This window comes from Glycine soja, chromosome 16 (genome assembly GCF_004193775.1).
Source record: "Glycine soja cultivar W05 chromosome 16, ASM419377v2, whole genome shotgun sequence".
Taxonomy (NCBI): Eukaryota; Viridiplantae; Streptophyta; class Magnoliopsida; order Fabales; family Fabaceae; genus Glycine; species Glycine soja.
The window spans coordinates 34,269,347-34,293,430 of NC_041017.1; the positions used below are offsets into that span (position 1 = coordinate 34,269,347).

Sequence of the window (24,084 nt, forward strand, 5' to 3'; positions counted from 1 at the left end):
TTAAGCGTATGTTTGCTAATGGAGACGACGCAAAAGACCTTACATGGCATGCAAATGAGAGAAACTGTGATGGAATGCTTCGTCATCCGGCTGATTCCTTGCAATGGAAGAAGATAGACCGTTTGTATCCGGATTTTGGCAAAGAGGCAAGAAATCTTAGGCTTGGACTAGCCACTGATGGAATGAATCCATATGGCAGTTTAAGCACGCAACACAGTTCGTGGCCAGTTTTGCTAGTGATTTACAATTTGCCTCCTTGGTTGTGTATGAAACGAAAATACATGATGTTGTCTATGATGATAACGGGCCCAAGACAGCCAGGAAATGACATCGATGTTTATCTCAATCCCTTGATTGAAGACCTTACAAAGTTGTGGGACGAAGGAGTTTTAGTGTTTGATGGGTTTCGAAATGAGACATTTAATTTACGTGCAATGCTTTTTTGTACCATTAATGATTTTCCAGCATATGGGAATTTGAGCGGTTACAGTGTTAAAGGCCATCGTGCATGCCCCATCTGTGAAGAAGACACAAGCTACATACAACTGAAACATGGAAGAAAAACAGTTTACACTAGGCATCGACGTTTTCTTAAACCTCATCATCCTTACCGACGATTGAAAAAAGCATTTAATGGAAGTCAAGAGCATGAAAATGCACCGGTACCGTTGACTGGTGACCAGATTTTCCAGCGGGTTCAACACCTAAATACAATATTTGGAAAGGTCCAAAAGAAAGACAAAAATAAGACTTGCATATGGAAGAAAAGGTCGATTTTGTTTGATCTTCCGTACTGGGTTGATCTAGATGTTAGACATTGTATTGATGTTATGCATGTGGAGAAAAATGTATGTGATAGTCTCATTGGGACGCTCCTTAACATTCACGGCAAGACAAAAGATGGTTTGAATACTCGTCAAGATCTAGCTGAGATGGGTATTCGAGCGTCGTTACATCCAAGGTCTGATGGTAGAAAAATATACTTGCCTCCAGCTTGTCATACTTTGTCCAGAAAGGAAAAGTTCAGTTTTTGTCAATGCCTACGACGGGTCAAAGTTCCACAAGGATACTCTTCAAATATTAAGAGCCTTGTGCATTTGAAGGATCTTAAGTTGGTAGGCTTAAAGTCTCATGATTGTCACGTCTTGATGCAACAATTGTTATCGGTGGCCATACGAGACATTTTGCCTAACAAAGTCAGGCTTGCCATAACTCGGCTGTGCTTTTTCTTCAATTCTATATGTAGCAAAGTTCTTGATCCTGTGAAGTTAGACGAACTGGAAAATGAGGCTGCTATTATATTGTGTGAGTTGGAGATGTATTTTCCGCCTGCATTCTTTGACATCATGGTTCACTTAATTATTCATCTAGTCAGAGAAATCAAATGTTGTGGTCCTGTTTATTTGCGGTGGATGTATCCGGTTGAGCGATACATGAAGATCTTAAAAGGGTATACCAAAAATCTACACCGTCCTGAAGCATCTATTGTTGAAAGGTACATTGCAGAAGAAGCCATTGAATTTTGTTCAGAGTACATTGAAAAAGCTAAACCTATTGGGCTTCCCGAGTCTCGGCATGACGAAAGAGTAAGAGGTAAGGGTTCAAGAGGACTGCATGTCATCACTCCAAGTGTAGAAGATTTGCAACAAGCTCACTTGTATGTGTTGAATAATAGTAATGAAGTTTTGCCATACATAGTTCGTCATGAAAATTTAGTCAAACAAAGTAATCCAAAAATGTCGAAGAACTCAGTGTTGAAAAAACATAACAAGACTTTCCTAGATTGGTTTAAACACACAATCTTGGCTGATGATAATGCTTCTGAAATGTTGAGAAAGCTAGCAGATGGACCTAAAAGAAATGTTATAACTTGGCAAGGATATGATATAAACAAGTATTCCTTCTATACAAAAGCACAAGACCAAAAAAGTACAATGCAAAACAGTGGGGTTACCCTAAGGGCTGAATCTCAACACTTCGCTAGTGTACATGATGACAATCCTTGTGTAGCTTTCATCCCTTACTTTGGTTTCATTGAAGAAATTTGGGAGCTTAACTATGTCAAATTCACTGTCTGTGTTTTCAAATGTAAGTGGGTTGACAGTAATACCGGTGTGCGGACCGATGATGTGGGATTTACGTTGGTGGATCTTAACAAACTCGCATACCAGAATGATCCTTTCATTATGGCAGAACAAGCGAAACAAGTATTTTATGTCGAAGACCCTTGTGATCAAAGGTGGTCAGTGGTTTTACATGGAAAAACAATAGGTGTCAATGTTGAAGATGATTATTCATACATTGATACTTATGTTAGTCCTTTGTCCACACAATTGTCACCTAATGTCATCGGAGAAGAAACTGACGATGTTCATGCTAATCGTAATGATCACGATGAAGGAGAATTAATTAACATCGTCTAATGTAATTTTTTTTTATTTTGTACTTAATTTCAATTCATTTAATTACATTCATACGCATTTATTTTTTATAACATATTGAATTAATGTTTTTTTTTTCACAGCCAAATGGCTACACAGTCAAACTCTCCTCCGCCTCCTCCTCCTTCTACTGGTGTAACATCGCATTCGTCGTCACCACCATTGAAGCGGACTAGAAAGGCCTCACGCCTAAGATTATTGGCGACTAGACCAGTTGGGGTAGAGAGACCCCTTGTCCATGTGGATCCTGTTACTGGCAAAGCAGACGGTCCCCACAGCAAGAAATTTAGAACATATTTAGGGATCGTTGCTCGTGATAAGGTGGATGTCACATACGAAAATTGGAAGCATGTCCCTATTACTCAGAAGGATTTGATATGGGAGGATATTCAGGTATCATGTATTATTTCATGTTCCATATTGTTTGTTAGCCAAATATTTGAATTTAGTATTAATAAAACCTAATTTACTCTTTGTTAGGCTGAATTTGATATCCCTGAAGCATCTGATTTAAGGACAAAAAAGAAAATACTTCAGACTGTGGGGGAGCGGTGGAGACAGTTTAAGTCTGATTTGACGTCGAAATGGGCACTTGCAGCTGACAAGGATAGTGTTGATGACACTGTATGCAAAATGTACGGCATTAGCAAGGAGAAATGGACCCAATTTTGCCAGAGCCGTAGAGACCCTTCATGGGAGGTAACTAATTTGGGATTTTCATTTTTTTAACTTTAAATGAACTTATTATAATACATTGTAATCATGAGTTTCATTAATGTTTCATTTTTACAGAATGTTCGAAAAAAAGCACAAGCTGTCCAAAAACAAAACACTGCCCCTCACGTGATGTCTCGTGGGGGTTATGAATATTTAGAAAAAAAGTTGATGGATGAGAAGAGAAAGAAAAAACTAGAGGAAGCAACTCAATCCGGAAGCACTGACACCGTCATTGATCCTCCATCTCCCATCAAACGACACGTGAAGTGGAAGCTAGCCCGCACCAAGAAAACTGGTGACATGACATCTGAAGCAGCAAAGGAAATTGCTGACAAGATTGTAAGTCACTTTCAATTCATAATTGTAATTATTTTTTTTATTGTGTGATTAAGTATAGAATAAATGTGTTCTTCACAGGATGCGCTTGAGGAGCAGGCCTCACAGGGTTCCTTTGTTACCCATGGACGTCATGATATACTGACTGCTGCCATTGGGCGACCAGAACACTCTGGTCGTGTGCGTGCTGTAGGAGCCGGTATAACCATCAAACAATACTTTGGATCAGCTTCAAGGACCTCCTCCATTGCTCCCGAATACCTGCAACAGTTGACGCAACAAATCAAGGACCAACTAGAGGATTCAATCACAGAAAAAGTCACTCGACGGCTAATGTTATCCCTCAGCCAAATGCAATCACAGGGACTCGCACTGCCTCCTGAACCTGATGTTGGTCCTTCAGCTGCTCGTGTCAGCACAAAGGAGAGTTGTGTTGATCCCTCAGGGAACGATCTAGACACCGGTGTCTCATACAAATGTGGGTTGTATATTGAAGAATATCCTTCTCGCCTGGTTGCCCTGGGAAGAGTTTATGAGGGATCTACAACAATTCACAACATTCATTTGCTGCATGATCAAGTTAAGGTTGGTGTTGAGGAGATTAGAGATGTAGATGCTCCCATTCCTGTACCCACTAAAGAGGTTAAGGTCGTGGGACAGGCTCTTAACACATTCCTTGCTTGGCCGACACATCTAGTCAAGCGTTTATCAGAACAGGTATTTTAGTGTCATTAAATGCTTATTTTTCCAATTAAAATGTTTACTGTGATTAAATTATGTCAATTAATTATGTTGGATAAACAGGGAGCTGTGAGACCCGCGAAACCTGCAGATAGGCCGGATGATGAGGTCGATGATCCGCTATATCTAATGACATTGACCATTCCACAGCTTTTTCTGAAGCCATTGCAGGTTATGTGGGATGCTACCTTGTTTGGCCTATTTAATGAAAACTTTCCCTTGTACATAAAACATGAAGATCTGTCTGAAATTGCTCATGGTGGTCAATGTCTCAGCATATCTGTTATACAGTTGTGGATTCTGTAAGTCAATTTAGATTATTGTTAGTTACCTAATTTATTGTTTTACCTTCATGCATAATTTACTTTGTGTTAACAATAATAGGCATATGACTGAGACAAGTATGCGAGCTGGGAATATCGATGTGTATGGATTCCTCGAGCCACAGTCTATCCAGAGATCTGGCCAATCACAATTTGAATCAGAAAATTACATTAAGAACTGGATGCAAAATTCAAAACGAGATGTGTACCTAGGAGCCTACTTGAATGGGTAACTTAAACTCAACAAATGAATTTAAATAATGTATAATAGTATAATAACATATATTGGTCTCCACTGCAGTGCACATTGGCAAATGGTCGTCATTTTGCCTAAGGAAAATGTTGTCATTTGGTTTTGTTCGTTGCATAATAAGCCAGACAACTACCTCAAAGGCATAATTAATAGGTCAGTGTTGTTTTTTAATATATTTGCATTAGCATTAGTCAGGTAAATCAAAATTTTAAATGTACAATAAGAATCTATGTTTGTATTCAATAGTGCTTTGAAAGGACTTGACGATACTCAACAAAGTAAATCCAAGACTCCTGCTAGGTGGATTGTTGTTAAAGTAAGTTATTTAAACAATATGTTTTCACTTATATTTTAGTATTGTGTAGACTAATTTGTACTGAACGTTGCATATCTAAATTTCATAATGTATTTAGTGTAATAGACAAAAAGGAAGCACTGAGTGTGGGTATTACGTCATGCATTGGATGTCAACTATAATCTTAGGAAATTTCCAGAATAATTGGGAAATGGTAATTTTTAATTCACCAAATTTCATATTATTATGATTGCTAATATATTATTAACTTATGTTTTATTATATCATGCAGTATTTCACTGATCCTAGACCATTGGAACCAGAAAGATTGAAGGCGCTTCGCAACCAGTGGGCAAAGTACTATTTGAAAGTGAAAAATGAAACTTAGGATGTTTAGACAATCTTGTAATTGTAGTTTATATTTACTTACTTAATTTACAATTCATGTCTCAACATTAAATATGTTTTAAATTCATAGTAATTAGTAAATTTCTTATTGAATTTTCTGGTAAAAACTGTTTCAAAACAGAATGAAAATTATATGTTGTGTGGTCTGATTTTAAAATTTGCAGGTTATTTTTGGGATTTATTGAAAAAACAGACATCATGTTAAAAATAAATTTCTAAAACAACATCGGTCTTTAAAAAAACTGATGTGAAATGTTACTTACAACATCAGTTTTTTTAAAAACTGATGTTAAATAACATCGGTTTTTAAAAAAACTGATGTTGTAAGTAACATTTCACATCAGTTTTTTTAAAAACCGATGTGAAATGTCACCTACAACATCAATTTTTTAAAAACCGATGTCAAATATCACATTTAACATCGGTTATTTTAAAAACCGATGTTACATGTCACTAACAACATCAGTTTTTTTAAAAATCGATGTTGATTTATAGATTTATAACTTTTTTTTTCTTCATAATTCATATCATATAACATCGCCTATTTAAATAACCGATGTTAAATATCACTTACAACATCAGATTTTTAAAAAACTGATGTGAAATGTTACTTACAACATCAGTTTTTAAAAAACCGATGTCACATGTCACATTTAACATTGGTTATTTAAAAAACCGATGTTAAATGTCACTTACAACATCAGTTTTTTAAAAAACCGATGTTGATTTATAGATTTGTAATTTTTTTCCATAATTCGTATCATATAACATCGCCTATTTAAAAAACCGATGTTAAATGTCACTTACAACATCAATTTTTTAAAAAACCGATGTTAATTTATAGATTTATAATTTTTTTTTCATAATTCGTATCATATAACATCGCTTATTTAAATAACCGATGTTGTATTTATTAGTTAACATCGGTTTTGAAAAACCGATGTTAATGATACTACTTTCCACATCGGTACTTTCAACATCAATTAATAACCGATGTTGAAAGTCTTAAATAACCGATGTTAAAACCTTATTTTCTAGTAGTGGCACAACAAAATCCCTAGATCAAACACGGTTTTCTATTTCAACATAATCAAATAGCATGACCCAAAAATGAAGAAGCAATAACCAAACCTCTCAGTTCCCATTATTATGAAGATTCATCAACTTCATACAAAACAACCAGTTCAGATTTAAATGCCAAACTACAAACAAAATGCTTAGAAATTAAAAAGGAAAATAAACTAGATGGATCACAATCACAATTGGCTCCCTCAAGCTCTAGAAGCCTTCGTTAATTCTCTCTCGGTCTCCAAATCCAACTGTGAGAGATGCCTTCTCACCTCCAAATTAAAAGTGTCTCTTTGCATTTTCCACCACAACAAGCTGGCACCTACAATTCAGAATTTTTCTGCCAAAAATTAAAATATCGATCCTTCAAAATTTGTCTTCAACTAGAAATAATAAAAGAATAGAGAAAAAATTGGAATGCCAAGAAAATCACCAACACTAAAAGCTATATCAAAAAGTAGAACGTGAGATAGAAAATAGGTAAAAGTATTTATAAGGAGGAAAAATATATATCAAGAAAAAAATATACTTTATTTGTATGTAGCTATTATTTTGGGATTAGAAAATAGGTAAAAGTATTTTGATTTGTTTAATATGAAATGTTAGTGTAAAGAAGTTTTATAGCCTACTCAATTTAATATAACAATATTAATAATCATTTCTTTAATTTATTTAACTAATATGAAATGGTATAAAAATAAATAAAATTAAATATATTAATATTAATATATGCCCATGTAAAACTCCAACACATTGAAGTTAATACTAATTAGTAATTAGACTCTTTGAACTTATTATATACTTTTTAGAAAAACATTTATCAAAAATTGATTATATTACAGTATTAACAAAAGTCCAAAAGATGATTTGTAGTTATGTTAAAAGACATTTTGAGGTAAGAATATTTAAAATATCAAGATTTAGATTCTTCGAATATATATACACAACTCATTCAATATATATTTTCAAGCGACGTACCATTATTAGAATATTAAATTTCAAATTAGTATTTTATAAACAATCTAATCTAGATTTTGGAAGTGCAAAACAAACATGCATGCATTTTCCACTTTTCTTTTTCATTATTATATAACTGGTTGTTCATCTTTAGTTAAAACTAGTTCATTAAAAGATATATATATATATATATATATATATATATATATATATATATATATATATATATGTTGTAGCTAGTCTTCTTTTAAGAAGAAAACCGAACTACAACTTGTTTACCTGCAGTGTGATAGTAAACTAAGGTTCGTGTTGATGAATACTTGCTTTTTTATTAATTGAGGGTCTAAAGGTCAAAACAAAAGAGAAAAACGTCATCTAGTTGTAAACTAAGGTCTGTGACTGCTATATATTTATCATATAAAGGAAAATGAAGTATATATATGAAGACTAAAATATTATTACCAGCTATCCTCTGTGATGCCACTTGAAAACTTTCACGGCTGCCATGACATAAATAGCATCTGAGAAATTGCTTATGAACTTGAAATAAGCATGTCTCCAAGAACGATTCATTAAGATTGAGCCAAAAACGCCCCAAAAGCTTATAACAAATCCAATTGCCATACTCATGTAAAATTCACGGGTGAAAAGCAAATTTTCATCTTCAGGAAGTTTAACAATTGGTTCCTGTGCAGGCTTCCCATCAATACACAATTTCTCTAGTGGCGGTCCACAAAGATCAAGATTATCTTCATAACTCGAGGCATTGAAACTCTGTAACTGTGTACCAGTTGGAATTTCTCCAGTTAGATGGTTATGTGACAAATCTAACACGCTGAGCCAATAAATTTGAGTAAGACTCGGAGGAATTGAACCAACTAGATGGTTTCTTGACAAATCAAGAAAGTCAAGTGATGTTAACTTTCCAATATTTGAAGGAATCTTTCCGGTCAAATGGTTTCTTGATAAATTCAATGAAACCAATCCAAATAAATTCTCTATTTCCAGTGGAATTTCTCCAGAAAAGTGATTGCTTGAGAGATCAATGCTTTTTAAAAGTAGTAACACATTATTTTTGAACATTTGTTCTGAACCTTTCCACATCAAGATTGCATTCAAATCATATGTATGACTACCAGACAAGCCAATGATATTGACATGATATGAATGACCTTGATAATCTCTTGAAGATGTCTTTTGAGTCATTGAAGTAAAATTTTTTATGCATTTAGGAATCTGCCCAGACATGCTGTTTAGTGAGACATCCAAGAGTTGAATGTCACTTAGGTAGCAAATTTGCAATGGTAAACTTCCATGGAAATTATTTCTTCCCAAACTTAAAAATTGCAACTCTTGTAATTCGCTCCCTATCCAAGCAGGGATAAGCCCTGATAATCTGTTTTCTGAAATATCTAGCATTACTAGATTTGTGCAATTCCTCAAGGAGAAAGGTATCTCATCTGTTAAGTTGTTGTTTCTCAATAGCAATGCTTGAAGATGAAGAAGAGATCCCATGGATGTGGGTATCCTTCCTGAAAAATTATTGTGACTTAAGTCCAAATAAGTTAATGGCTTGAAATGGCTCCAACAGTCCGGAATTTTTCCAGAGAAATGATTATTTGAAAGGTCTAATTCGTACAAAGTTTCAACTGTACCATTAGCACATAAAAATGAAAGAGAATCTGAGAATTGATTTTTGGATAAATCAAGAAATACGGAACCTCGCAGAAATGGTGGAACAGGGCCATCAAATTGATTTGGTCCAAGAATTAGGGAATATTGCATATTCTTTGTTGGAAAATTAGGAATTATACCATGGAGATTATTGTATGAAATATTCATTGAAATAAATTCTCGGAATGCTAAATTAGCCCAAAACCACTTTGGAACCATATCTGCTATTCCAGCATTTGAAATGTCAATATCCCGAAATTGATTTTGTGTCTCCAACCATTTGGGAAATACTGGACCTAGCTTGCAAGATCGCAATCCTATGTGGCTCAACTGAAATGGTGGGACCCAATTTTGGCTAAATGCCAAGGCCATTAAAGAGTTGTCAGATAACTCCAAGAAGTATAACTTAGACATATTAGCGAAATGATAGTCAGTGAGCACACCCTTCAAGGAATTTGATTGCATATCTAGTTCCTCAAGTTGAGGTGGAAATTTAATATCTTTAGGAATCTCTCCATTTAGCTTGTTTCCATAAAGATTTAATTCTCTTAAAGATGAGAATATTGAGAGGTCGGGTAGTGTGCCGTTGATTTGATTCATGCTTAGATCTAATTGTTCCAATGAATATCTAGCACATCCAGACAAGTGATGGATTATCATTGGAAACTCTTCACTCAAGCTATTATTAGACATGTCCAACGAGCGCAAAGCACATGCATCCCCAAATGATTTTGGAATTCCACCTTCTAAAGAGTTTGATCCAATTGACAAAGTCTCTAATAGATATGGCAATTTGGTATTCTCTGGAATTTTTCCATTTAATTGATTTTCTGAAAGATCCAATGTTTTCAAGGCAGAGAATATTGAAAGGTCAGAAAGCGTACCATTGATTTGATTTCCTCTTATGTACAATTCTTGCAGCGAGAATCTGGCACACCCAGACAATTGATGAATTATCACCGAAAGCTCTTTATTCAAATTGTTACCAAACATATCCAGTGATCTCAAAGCACATGAGTTCCCAAATGATTTGGGAATTCCACCTTCTAAAGAGTTTGATTCGATTGACAGAGATTTCAAATGAAATGGTAAGCGGATGCCTTCAGGTATCTTTCCACTTAATTTATTTCCATAAAGAACCAATGATCTTAGAGATGAGAATACTGAAAGGTCAGGTAAAGAGCCAGTGATTTGATTATATTGAAAATCCAATTCTTGTAATGATTGTTTAACACAACCACTAGACAAATTATGAAGGATTGATGGAAGGTCTTCAGTCAAATTGTTTGCTGGCATGTATAAAGAATGTAAGGTGCATATATTCGCGAAGGATTTCAAATCCTCACCCTTGAATATATTATCTGTGAGGTCGAGGTGCTCAAGAGAATTCATTACACGGCCAAAATGGTTTGATGTGGAACCCTCCAAGAGGTTACCACTAAGGTCAAGCTCAACAAGGTTGGAAGTGACGTTGGACAGCCACTGGAGTATCATTGATGACGTGAAGCTGTTCCAGGATAGATCAAGGATGGAAAGGGAACTAGAAAAATTGAATTTTGAGGGCCTCAGTGAAAGGATAAAATGATCGGAAAGGCTACAATAACTTAAACTCAGTTCTCTAAGTTTTGGTAGCTTGGAAATCATTTGGAGGAAGCTATGAGAAGTGTTGAGATTAGATATGGAGTCCAAGGAAAGATGGGTTAAGGAAATGAGATTAGACAGCCAATGATCTCCATCGTCAATTTTGAGAGCACCACCATAAGCATCATCATAATAATGTGATCCTCCAAGATAAAGCTTCTGCAAATTTGAAAGGTTCCCAAGTTGGGACGGTATACTTCCTTCAAAAGAATTGTACCTGAGATCAAGATGCTGCAACTGGGAGAGATTTCCAATTTGAGAGGGTATATTTCCTTCAAATTGATTGATGCTGAGATCAAGATGCTGCAACTGGGAGAGATTTCCGATTTGGGAGTGTATATTTCCTTCAAATTGATTGATGCTGAGATCAAGATGCTGCAATTGGAAGAGATTTCCAAGTTGACGTGGGATTGAACCCTCCAGAGAATTCCGACCAAGATTTAAGTATTTCAGATGAGAAAGAGAGCCAAACTGAGTTGGAATTTTTCCGCCAAAATCAGAATATGACAGATCAAGGTATCTCAAGTTGGTGAGAGAACCAAGAAACTCTGGGATTCCTCTGCCTTGAAAATAATTCCAACTGAGGTTTAAATAGTTTAATTGTTGCAACTCCATCAACGACTTGTGGATCTCTCCTCTCATATAACGGTGCTGGACATCATTAAAATCTCCATGAAGGTCGAGCATTAGAACATGGGCGGTGAGGTTGGAGCAGCGAATCCCTTGCCATTGGCAGCAATCAGAAGTGGTCCAAGAAGAGAGCATGCCATAGTCATCCACAAGTGCAGCCTTGAATTGGAGGAGTGCTTCCCTCTCAGTCTGAATGCACATAATATGGTCTTGAGCAGAAACAACAACCTGCAACATCATTAATATTATTATGCCTTCCATGAATTTCAAACCAACTGGAGTTTATTTTTTACTTTTAATAAATAACAGTAAAAAAAAGTTTTAGATATTCATACTTTTAATAAAAAAATCCTTTTAGGATATTTAATTTTAAAAAATTTGTAATACACGGATAAAATATATAAAAAAAAAACTCTTCAATAAAATTTATGGAAATTAGTTAAAATAATTTTGTATTTCCTCTAAATTTACTAATATAAATTTTACGCAAGTATGAAAAATATATTCAAATAATTTCTTTTGAACCAAATAGTTTGATTAGTTATGTTGATTTTATAATTATTTCTTTCCCGCTTTTTTAATATTCTATCAGCTCCTTTTTTATTATTTATATTAAACATGTTATATTCTATGCATTTATGTTATAAATATAAAAGCAAAAGAAGTAATTATTATGACGTTTTTAAAAATTAAACAAGTAACTAAAACCATGAATATTGGTAAAAATGTTTGAATATAAATGTGTGTATAACTTTTATTTTGTTATTTAAAAGTTAAAATAATTTGAATAGTCTAGGGGGTTAATTTAATTAGTTGGAAATTAATATAAATTTTTTGATATTATCTTTGATTTCAATAGATAAAAAAAATCTTAGCTTGGTATTTAATTTGTTGAAAAGATTTGAAGCATATAAACATGGCCGCTATGAGATGGGTTCGGCATACAACACTTCTAAATAATAATTATGACTTCTGTGGTTCTGTTTGCTTCTACCACAACTACTTTAGAAAAATAATTATTTTAAGGGAAATTTTTGAACGAAAACTTTCATCCAAATGCCATTGAATTTTTATTTAATTTTAAAATAAATTTTGTTCCTAACTTCTCTTTTAAATATGTAACAATTTTATTAGTTCATATTATTTTTTTACAAACATTAACCAATAAAATTGGTATATATTTAAAAGAGAAGTTAGGAGAAAATTTATTTATTAGATAATATTATAAAATACTTCAAATATAATTGAATCCATTGACTTATATATTTTCAGCTTTCAGTTTTTAACTTTTTAACTTTCAAACTTTATAATTTCATCTACAATTTTAACTATCAATTAGCAATATTTTAAGTAATCGTCCGAAACACAACCTGAATCTATGGTGGCAAAAACTATGAACAAGATTTTGTGCACTAATTACTTGACCCATATTTTGTTATGCATTTCGACAGAAAGATTTTCAGTTTAAAGATGCTAAAATGTACTTTAGTATATATATATATATATATATATATATATATATATATATATATATATATATATATATATATATATACTCTTATGAGTAAAAGTGACGATCACTACACAACAATGACACAATTGCTGCTTATGTTCCCATTTTTCTTTTATTTTCCAATTTAATATTTAACCAATTAAATAAAAATAATGTAGCATTCTAAACGATATATATCAAGGGAAGACTTGGAAAAGTCTCCAGTCAAGAAGTTGCAAAATTTTTTTTTTAAAAAAAAAATGAAAGATTACTCATCCGTAACTTTTGCACTTTGTTTGGATTAGAGATGAAATAGAGAAAAAATGAAAGAGAAAAAAAAGATAGAAATAAAAGAGAAACAAGGTAGAGAATTTATATTGTTTAAATATAAATAGTAAAAAAATGAGTGTTTTTTTTAGGAATCCTCCCATAAAATCAATATTGCTTCTCACAAAATCCTCCCATTTTACCACTGTTTTTGAGGAATCAATTTTTTTTTGGACCCCACTAAAAAAAAAAAAACTTCGTACCCCATTGCCCGGAGGCTCTTCGCTATGCGAAGGTATGGGGGAGGGATATTGTACGCAGCCTTACCCTTGCATATGAAAAGAGGCTGTTTCCGGATTCGAACCCATGACCAACAAGTCACCAAGGCACAACTTTACCGCTGCACCAGGGCTCGCCCTCTTTTTTTGAAAACTTCGTACCCCATTGCCCGGAGGCTCTTCGCTATGCGAAGGTATGGGGGAGGGATATTGTACGCAGCCTTACCCTTGCATATGCAAAGAGGCTGTTTCCGGATTCGAACCCATGACCAACAAGTCACCAAGGCACAACTTTACCGCTGCACCAGGGCTCGCCCTCTTTTTGGACCCCACTAAATTTGTTTTTACTTCATTTTCATTTCCATCCCATCTAAATCAAAAGTTCCCATTTCATTTTTTTTACCCCACTAAATTTGTTTTACTTCATTTTATTTTCAGTCCATCTAAACCAAAAGTTCCTCACTTCTTCCCAATTTATTTCCTTCCAAATGATCCTAGTGGAGGACTTCAAATTATATGTAATTGACATTAAAATCATAACGTGTTTGAAGTGGCATTCAAAGTAGGTTTAGTTGAAAAAAGTGACCATGTTCTTAACTAAGAAGAGGAAATTGGGTTTAAAAACATATACCATGCTTGAAGAGGACATTCAAATTTAAAGTTAATTAATCTATTTGTCCTAGATACCAATAGACCCATAAATGATTTTTTTATTATTAAAGTGACCATGTTCTTAATATATATATATATATATATATATATACATAAATGCTTTAAAAAAACGAAGAAGAGAATATTGAGAAAAAAGAACTAAAATATTCAATAAATTAAAACAATTCAATTCCAATTAAATTCACACCAAAACCCAATACTTTCTATAATTTTTAAAATTCTTAATTGGCTATAATTTCATTATTCCTATACATCAATATATTAAATATCAAATATAAAATAAATTTCTTAATATCAATTTTATATTTGTCTTATATATCAACCAAAATATGTACTCCTTAATATAATAAAAAATTAATACTATGACACTTTCAAGGGATGATTTGAAAAAATATATCATCAATTTGTCATGAAAATAATGTATGATTGACAAATATAACTAATAGAACTTAAAAACAGTAATGACATTCAAAAATTGGAAAAAGCCACTATATTCTACTCTACACATAAAAAAGTGTATGCATGGTGTGAGCCTTTTTTGTGTGTGCGTACGGAGAGAAAGATTGAAAATAAAATTTATTGTATCTTTCATTTGTTTAAGTCAAAATGGATTATATTAGAATCTTAAGAGAAAGATCATTTTGAAGGTTAAAATGGGAAAAAATGAAAATTATTGAATTAAGATTAAAAATAATATATCATTGAAATTATTGAATTAAAATTAAAAATAATATATCATTGAAATTAAAACTTAATTATAAACATAGAATGTAATATTATTATTGTCCTTGTCTTTATTATTGTTGTCATTATCTTTGTCATCACTATTTATGCCTTGTTGCCACTATCATATTTGTTGGTTCAACATCTACATATACCATGGTTCAACCTTGAAAACAAAAAATAAGGGGGCAAAACAAACGGTGCTTCAACCTCTAATTCAATCCGAAACATTATGAACCCAAAAAACAATGAACAAAACATAGGAGAATGATCTATTTTAAGAAGAAAAAAATGACAAAACTGTGAATAAAAATTTAAGGAAATTGAAATTCATTGAAATCAAATGAGATTTGAATTGCGATTTTCACAAATACATTCAAATGAGAAAACATGAACGAACCTGCAACATCATAAATATTATTATGGCTTGCATGTATTTGAAACGAACTGGATTCATGGTTGGCATTTTGGTGATTATGATCAGAAAGGCAAAGTGATTGATGAAATGAATCCACTGAATATGAGAATTAGAATGATACTGATGACTTTAGCACTGCCAATAGGCATGCATATATATAACATCGGGATGGTTAATGGAAGTCACATTTCTCAACGGTTGGACCACTCATAAATTCTTTCAAGTATGTAAAATATATTCAAATAATTTCTTTTGATGCAAATAGTCTGATTAGTTATGTTTATTTTATAATTATTTCTTTCCCGTTTTTTTAAATCATCAGCTCTTTTTATATTATTTATATTATACATGTTATTTTCTATATATTTATGTTATAAATATAAAAGCAAAAGACGTAAGTATTATGACGTTTCTAAAATATAAACAAGTAACTAAAACTATGAATAATGGTAAAAATGTTGAAATATAAAAGTGTGTATAACTTTTATTTTGTTATTTAAAAGTTAAAGGGATTTGGATAGCTAGGGGATTTAGTTTAGCTGGTTGAATAAGATTTATGAATTATTATATATCTTTTGTTATTATCTTTGATTAAACAAAAGATAAAAAAGAAGAAATTGGATAAAAAAAGCTTGGTATTTAATTTGTTAAAGAGATTTGGAGCATATACCCATGCACGCTATGAGATGGGTTCGACACACAACTAATTTCCAATCAGACCTCGTATTGGTGGTACTAAAACACGTCTAAATAATAGTTAGGACTTCTGTGGTCATGTTTGCTTCTACCACAACTATTTTCAGAATAATTCAAATTTTTTAATTTCATCTAAAGTTTCAACTATCAATTAACAATATTTTAAGTAATTGACCTAAACACAACCTAAATCTATGGTGACAAACACTATGAGCAAGATTTTGTCCACTAATTACTTGACCTATATTTTGTTACGCATTTTGACTAAACTGTTTTCAGTTTAAAGATGCTAAAATGTACTTAGGTTCCCACACAATAACAGCACAGTTCCTAGTTAGGTTCCCACTCTTCTTTTTATTTTTCAATTTAATATATAACCAAATAAATAAATAAATAAAAAAGACTTAAAAATAATGTAACATTCTAAACGATATATATCAAGGGAGACTTGGAAAAGTCTCCAGTCAACAAGTCACACAAAGTTGATCGTATATCGTAATGCAATTTCATATTTAAAATAATTAGAAAATTAATAAGCACAAAATTTGCAATTTATGAAAGCAAAAAATAGCACTTTGAAAGAAAAAAAACTTTTATAAAGATTAACTCATCCGTTACTTTTGCACTTTATTTGGATTAGAGATGAAATAGAAAAAAATGAAAGAGAAAAAAAAAAGATAGAAATAAGAGAGAAACGCAGTGAAAAATTTATCTTTTTTTTTGGATAAATAAAAATGAAAAAAATGAGTGAATTTTATATTATTTAGGAATCCTCCCGTAAAATTAATATTACTTCAAACATAATCCTCTATTTCACCACTGTTTTTGAGGATTTTTTTTTTGGACTCCAATAAATTTGTTTTTACTTCATTTTAATTTCCATCCCATCTAAACCAAAAGTTTCCATTTCATTTTCCTTCACTTCTTCCCAATTTATTTTCATCCAAATCATCCTAAACAAGCGCAGGACTTCAAATTATATGTAATTGACATTAAAATCATACCGTGCTTGAATTGACATTCAAATTGGGTTTAGTTGGAAAAAGTGACCATGTTCTTATTGAAGAAGAAAAAATTAGGTTTAAAAAAGTATATCATACTTGAAGAGGACATTCAAATCTAAAGTTAATTAATCTATTTGCCCTAGATATCAATAGACCCATAAATAATTTTTTTTATTAAAGTGAGCATGTTCATGTTCTTAAGGAAGAAGAATATATATATATATATATATATATATATATATATATATATATATATATATATATATATATATTCAAAAAAAGGAAGAAGAGAATATTGAGAGAAAAACTAAAATATTCAATATATTAAAACAATTCCATTCACACCAAAAATCAATACTTTCTACAATTTTTAAAATTCTTAATTGGCTATAATTTTATTATTACTATACATCAATATATCAAATATCAAATATAGAATAAATTTATTAATTAATAGGACTTGAAAAAATATATCATCAATTTTTCATGAAAATAATATATGATTGACAAATATAGCTAATAGAATATCGTACTTAAAAATAGTAATGACATTCAAAAATTGGAAAAAGCCACTATATTCTATTATACATGTAAAAATGTGAATGGTGTGAGCTTTTTTTTTTTTTTTTTTCTGTCTGTGTGGGGAGAAAGATTCAAAATAAAGTCTATTGTGTGTTTTATTTGTTTGAGTGGAGATGAGTCATATCAGAATTTTAAGAGAAAGATCGGTTTGAAGACTAAAATTGAAACAAAAAATAAAAAATATTGGTTTAAGATTAAAAATAATATATCATTGAGATTAAAACTTAATATATATACACCCCTTTCTTTTTCTTTTTAACCTCCCTTGACATTTTTTTTGGAAATATATATACACCTTAATCTCTAAGGAATTACAAATTGAGTACGTGTTCATATTAATATTTTGTGCCATAAGACTTATCATAGTTACATCATTTGCAGTTCTATTACGTCACAGGGAGGAATTTTCTATTTCATCAATTTTTGCTATATGTTGGATTCAGAATATGTTAATTACAAAGTATTCCTTATACTTAACAAATTAAAAAATACCAAGAGAAGCCTATGTCGTGTCTGAATTTATTTGGTCTCATTTTTAATTTTAATTCATAACAGAGCTTCCTCAAGTATTTTCCTTTACAGCATCTTCCGCAACAACTTCTAAATCTTCTCATCCATTTGTGTAGCTTTCCTAAATGTTCTGTGATTATATATCTTCATCTAGAATAAATTTATTGACTTTGCAAACAGAGAATTGGAAATTAATTTTTATTAAGTGGCATGCCCTAGTATGACTTTCCGGAAACAAAACAAAGAAAGACTTAAGAAGCACTCCAATCAACATCACATTACATAAAAAACAATTAAGTATGAAATTTTTTTATAAGTAATATGGTCCTTACACGACTCCATTGGAACAAAACAAAGAAAGACGTAGAAAATACTCCAGTCATCGCACTACCTACAAAAATAATAGATGTGAAATTTTTTTTATAGTGACATGACCATTTATATGACTATGTAGGAACCAAACAAAACCATAAAGACTTAGAATTTAAGATTCCAGTCATTGCGCTAAACAACAAATGTGGAAAATTTTGTGAAGTGACATGACCCATATACTTGGGAACAAAACAAAAAGACTTAAAAAATTCGCAAGATACCCACATTGACCTTTGTCTATATTTTGCTAACGTAATATACAGACTATTACTTCATTGATTTTGATTGATAATTTCTTTTGAAGGAATTCTGTGTCAACAAAAGTGGTGCTTATGTAAGTTCTGTATAATATACTACCTACGTACGGTCTTTTATATAAAAAATAAAAGATAACATATTTTTTTCTTTTAATTATAAGAATGATAAGACTACTTTATTATTAAATCTGTGATAGTATATAATTCATAATTCAGACAATATTTATTGATCTTCATATCTTGCACCGAAAAAAATCCAAGTCTTAAACCATTCAAACTTATAAGTTTTATCGCCAACCAAACTTGGTGGTAATTAGGGAGAATTGTTTTTGCTTTTGAAAATTATAGTGTTTGCTGAAATGACAACTTGAACCGGAACTAACTTAATGGTTGTATCTTGAAACTTTGGTGCTGTTTCTCTAGATGTGTATACTATATACTTGAACGACGATTTTACTTTAGTTTGGGTATTTTTTATTCTAATCCAATCCAGGTTTAGTTTTGTTTACATTCTGAATTAGAATTTGATAGGTGTTGGCTTTTTCTTTATTACTGATCGATGCATGAGCCTACTCCCCAAACCTATTGTTATTTCTTGATAATCAGTTTTTAAGTTTCATAATTTTTATTTTAAACCAAACCAGACATGGAAGTAACATCTTATCTTTTTTGAATAAAAAATTATAACTTTTTTGGTATACTTTTTTACAACATTTTTCTCTCTTATTTAAAATTTTGAGAATAGGACTCAAAAGTAACATTTTTGTAAGTAACACTGAAAACAAGAAATATGAATTTATTTTCTTTAAAAAAAAGAAATATGATTTATGTTTTCCACAACATATTATTATTATTATTATTATTATAATTTCTTTTGTAAATAATATTGTCATTGTCCCAATGTGGCACTTAAGTGAGTTTTTCAAAAGAAAATTGAGAAGTCGTCATCAATGTTTATTTAAGGAAAACGTCAAAAAAACAAAAAAAATATATGAAATGATTTACAATTTGAGAAAAAAAAGGTTTCGAAAATTATTTACGTGAAAGGTATTAACACCTCACTTATCCGTCATGAAGATGACAACCTTTAATTTAGTCTAATAAAAATAAAAGCCACTTCTTAATTATTTATCTTGCCTTGAGAACATGAATTATGTTTGCTATATTTTATTTTATTTAAAAAAAGAAAACAAATTTTTATTTTTAGTAAAGAGGAAATTTCATGTTTTTTTCCCTAGTGTTTTAGGTCAACAAGGGGTTCATTTTGAGTAATGTGTAATATTCATTCAGGAAAAAAAAAGAATTGAATGTTCATTTATTTGAACATTTTGACTCCCTTTTTAAAAAAGATTTTGGTTGTGATAAACGTTACGAAGTAAAGAAAGTTGAAGACCTAGCACAACATTAACAAAATGTACTCACATGTTATTAAAACACCGTCAAGTAAGTCAGAAACTCAACATAAGATGCATGAAACATAAAAAAGATAACTTAAGTGATTATTTATTTGAGAATTTTTGCCTCTTTAGAAAAGATGTTGAGTTTGCGGTAAACTTTGTAAATTTATGAACTTACGGATATCTGATTAAATGCAAGAGGCTGCAAGTTTTGCATCAGAAGGATCTGTAATGAATGAGTTGAAGCACTGGAATGATTTGTATGGTGAAGGAGGTTCGAGGAAGAAACAACAGCTCACTTACTTCCTTTAGATTGTGGAATGCGACATTTATTTTTGGAGTTGTGACCATTCATCCTCAATGATACCTTTAACAAAGAAAGAAGTCCTTCATCAGAGATGTTGAACTCAAAGCATGCCCAAATTTCTCACTATATCCCAAATGTCACAGGGATATCATGATTCCCAGAAAAGCACAAGTTCTACCACACACATCTTCTCTAAAGGACGTGTGGATCGTCATGCACTATTTGGCAAGCATCTTATCTCTTCCTACTCCAACACTATTTGCCAACTCTGCTCAAAGAAGAGACATAGTGCTCACACCTGTCACTGTTAAGGGATGGTTAATGGAAGGCACTTTCTCAACAGTTGGGGCAGTCATAATTTATTGCAAGTATCCAAAGGGTCTTCTTCACTACCTCATCAGTGGGGAAGACTTGGAAAAGTCTCCGGTCAAGAAATTACAAAAAACTTGATCGTATATCGTAAGGGAATGACATTCACATTTAAAATATATAATTAAAAAACTAATAAACACAAAATTTCTAATTTATGAAAACAAAAAACTACACTTTAAAATAATAATAATAATTATTATTATAAACACTAGATGCACCCAACATTCCAACGAGCAAGAAATCATTATCCTGATTATTTAGCATGCTACATTTACACGTTTAATTGTTCTTCACAATAAATCTCATTTATTTTATTGTTACGAAAACAAGTTAACCACTGTATTGCAAAATTAGTATCTCTCTCAATATGTTCTGACTTGAAATTATCATATTCTTCTCCAAAATTAATTATACTAAAAATAGTTAAAAGTCATCAAATCTTACCGTTACAATTCACTATATAATATTACTTGATCAGTTATTAAATATACGTTACCAATTAATATTTTATAAACAATTTACTAGAGATCATTGCATAATAACGATAAAAAAAAAATACGTAGAAAGCTGCTTTTATTTATAGTTATATTTTTTTTATAAAAAAAATCTGACAAGTTGCTTACATAAACTATATGAAAAGCAAAAGAAATGGAAGGGCTATAATATTATTACATGCATGCTAACCTTTAGCTACCTTTGATATTTTATTAGGGAACATTGCTACCTTGGCACAAATATTGTCTCGTAAATTGTTCAAGAACCTGAAATAGGCATGTTGCCAAGAACGCTTGAATAAGATTCCGCCAAGCGTCATCCAAAAGCTTATAATAAATCCGAATGCCCATACTCATCGAAAACTTCACGACTAAAAAGTGAATATTGAACTTAAGGCATCGAAAACTTTGTGATTGTGTGCCAGTTGGAATTTCTCCTCTTAAATGGTTCCTTGAAATATCTAACATGAAGAGTCGATTAATTTGAGTAAGACTTTGAGGAATTGAACCATCTAACAGGTTTCTTAACAAATCAAAAAATTCAAGCGACCTTAGGTTTCTAATATTTGAAGGAATTTTTCCAGTCAATTTGTTTCTTGATAAATTTAATGAGACCAATGCAAATAAATTCTCTGTTTTCACTGGGGTTTCTTCTAAAAAAATGATTGTTCGACAAATCAATATTGATGCTGAGATCAAGATGCTGCAAGTTGAGAAGGGATTGAACCATGGAGAAAATTCCAAGCAAGATCTAAGTATTTGATATATTTATTTCTTATTTTGTTGTAAAAAAATATGACGAACTATTATATATCAAACATAAGTCATGGATTTTGTTGATAATAATTTAATCTTCATAGATGTCATGGATTTTGTGTTGATTTTCTGATGTTTTGTGAATATCTACATCTTGAATATATGAATTTGTTGGCCCTGGAAAACAGATAATTGGCCTCCGTCATCGCATTATTTAAGATAATAATTGTGGAAAACTTGAAAAAGAGTCCAGTCATCGCATTATTTAAGATAATAATTGTGGAAATTTTTATGAAGTGGCCGGCGTGGCTCCTTTAATTTAGAAAAGACATTGTCATCACAATATTATTTAAAACAATAAATGTGGAAATTTTTATAGATTCAGTGGCTCCTTGTACGACTTTGTAGACAAAACACCAAAAAGCTAGCCTACGAAAATTCCGTCATCGCAATACACAAAACAATAAATTAAACTTGATATTTCATACATAATGTAAGTTAATTTTTTGCACCGATAATATTTTAATTTAAGCAAAATGTAATAATAATGTAAAGACTTTTTTATATTATCAATCTAACGATGGATTATTAAATAGGGCATTGATAAACCTGTTAATTTTTATTATAATTATTTACAAATTATATTCAAAATAGTTTGAAATCGGTTGATAATATATATTTATTTACATCAATAATATGAATGAAAATTAAACTCATTAATTTTCTTTTTCTAAGAACAACTCCAATGCAATTGCAATTAAGTTGGTTTTTAAGCTTAAGTGACTTGAGAATACTGTTAGAACAAATGAGTTCTTATAATGGAATTTGTATAGAAGTTTCTTATATAAGCAACTATAATCAAGATTGTTTAACTAAAAATAATAATAATTTTGAAACTAAAAGAGACTATTCTTGTGTGAGTGGAAAGATAAAATAGTATCTACTAAAAAATAAATTAAGAAATCAATTAAGTTTTACCATTAATTAGAGTAAAATTAGTGAGTACTCGATCTTAAACAAAGGACTCACTAATAAAAAATTAAGAACTCAATAATAGAGTTCTTACATTAGAAATGCCACAAAAGTCAGCATTAAGGGACAAAATTTTCTTTTTGTCACTAATACTTGAGTCATGAAAATTTTAGTGAGATTTTTTTGATAAATTACATATAAATTGAGTCATGACTAATGCTGATTTTCTTGTACTTTAAAAATGCGTTTGATATACATACTTAAGTATAATACAAGGAGAATAAAGCATCACAAACAAAGTTACAAATGTTACATTGATAACTTTTTATCATGTGCGTTATTTGGTGAATAGTGGACACTACAAATATAAAAAAAAACAATTTACAAAATTTATGAGGATGAAGTGGTCGTTGTGGAAGGGTTGAGCCAAGCTTTGACAACTGAGAAGCCACTTGGAGGAGTCGGGGTTGATTATCTTATATGTTGTTTCTGTATTTGAAACAACTTTAAGGCAGAAGAAATATGTTGTTCCACCGATACCATTTCTCCCCGCACCCTTGCTAGGGGTGCAAAATCATTTCATTTGTGTAATTGATTATGGAAGATTAGGATAAGATCGAACTTGGTAATTTTTGTTTTTGTTTTATTATTATTTTTTGTATTTTTGCTTTATATATTTGAAGTGGAGGAGGAAGCAGTGGTAGGTCCTATATTTATAATTTGAAAAAATGTTGTAGACTAAAATCTATCATAAATTAATTATTTTAAAATTTAAAACATAAAGAGCGTTAATGATAAATTAATGAAAGGACTAAAATGGTTCACTCCTAAACATAAACCACTAAAATAAGACTTTTTAAAAAAAATCAAAAATGAAAAACACAAAAAGCTTATTTACATCAATGTTTTCTTATTATATCATCAATCAAATATCCCTTTGTCTCTATTCTTACCACTCTCAAGATATGATATATAAATCAAAGGGTGTTCAAAATGTGTAAATGAGAATAAATAAAATTCTTATACCTATA

The 24,084-nt window shown here is 31.2% G+C and overlaps 2 protein-coding genes and 2 long non-coding RNA genes across 4 annotated transcripts; 2 read left to right on the forward strand and 2 right to left on the reverse strand.

Annotated features, from left to right (window-relative positions):
* Positions 1-2,668: 2,668 nt before the first annotated feature.
* On the forward strand, positions 2,669-5,176 carry LOC114390010. Its single transcript, XM_028350701.1, has 7 exons — positions 2,669-2,834; positions 2,922-3,140; positions 3,234-3,497; positions 3,576-4,211; positions 4,299-4,537; positions 4,620-4,682; positions 5,167-5,176. Exons 2-7 carry the CDS (start codon positions 3,075-3,077, stop codon positions 5,174-5,176), a joined length of 1,278 nt encoding a protein of 425 aa, XP_028206502.1. The 5' UTR covers positions 2,669-2,834; positions 2,922-3,074.
* An 85-nt stretch (positions 5,177-5,261) lies between these two features.
* Positions 5,262-5,621, forward strand: LOC114390927. The gene is made up of 2 exons (XR_003662038.1): positions 5,262-5,320; positions 5,399-5,621. It is a non-coding gene; the product is annotated as an uncharacterized LOC114390927 (long non-coding RNA).
* Positions 5,622-6,625: 1,004 nt separating this feature from the next.
* LOC114390904 (receptor-like protein EIX2) lies at positions 6,626-15,509 on the reverse strand. Its single transcript, XM_028351832.1, has 4 exons — positions 15,317-15,509; positions 10,754-11,712; positions 8,002-10,678; positions 6,626-6,922 (listed from the first exon to the last, which is right to left on the reverse strand). The coding sequence occupies exons 1-3, from the start codon at positions 15,380-15,382 to the stop codon at positions 8,005-8,007; spliced, it is 3,699 nt and encodes a 1,232-aa protein (XP_028207633.1). The 5' UTR covers positions 15,383-15,509; the 3' UTR covers positions 6,626-6,922; positions 8,002-8,004.
* Positions 15,510-18,310: 2,801 nt separating this feature from the next.
* LOC114390923 lies at positions 18,311-20,777 on the reverse strand. The gene is made up of 2 exons (XR_003662034.1): positions 20,331-20,777; positions 18,311-18,517 (listed from the first exon to the last, which is right to left on the reverse strand). It is a non-coding gene; the product is annotated as an uncharacterized LOC114390923 (long non-coding RNA).
* Between the last annotated feature and the right edge of the window lie 3,307 nt (positions 20,778-24,084).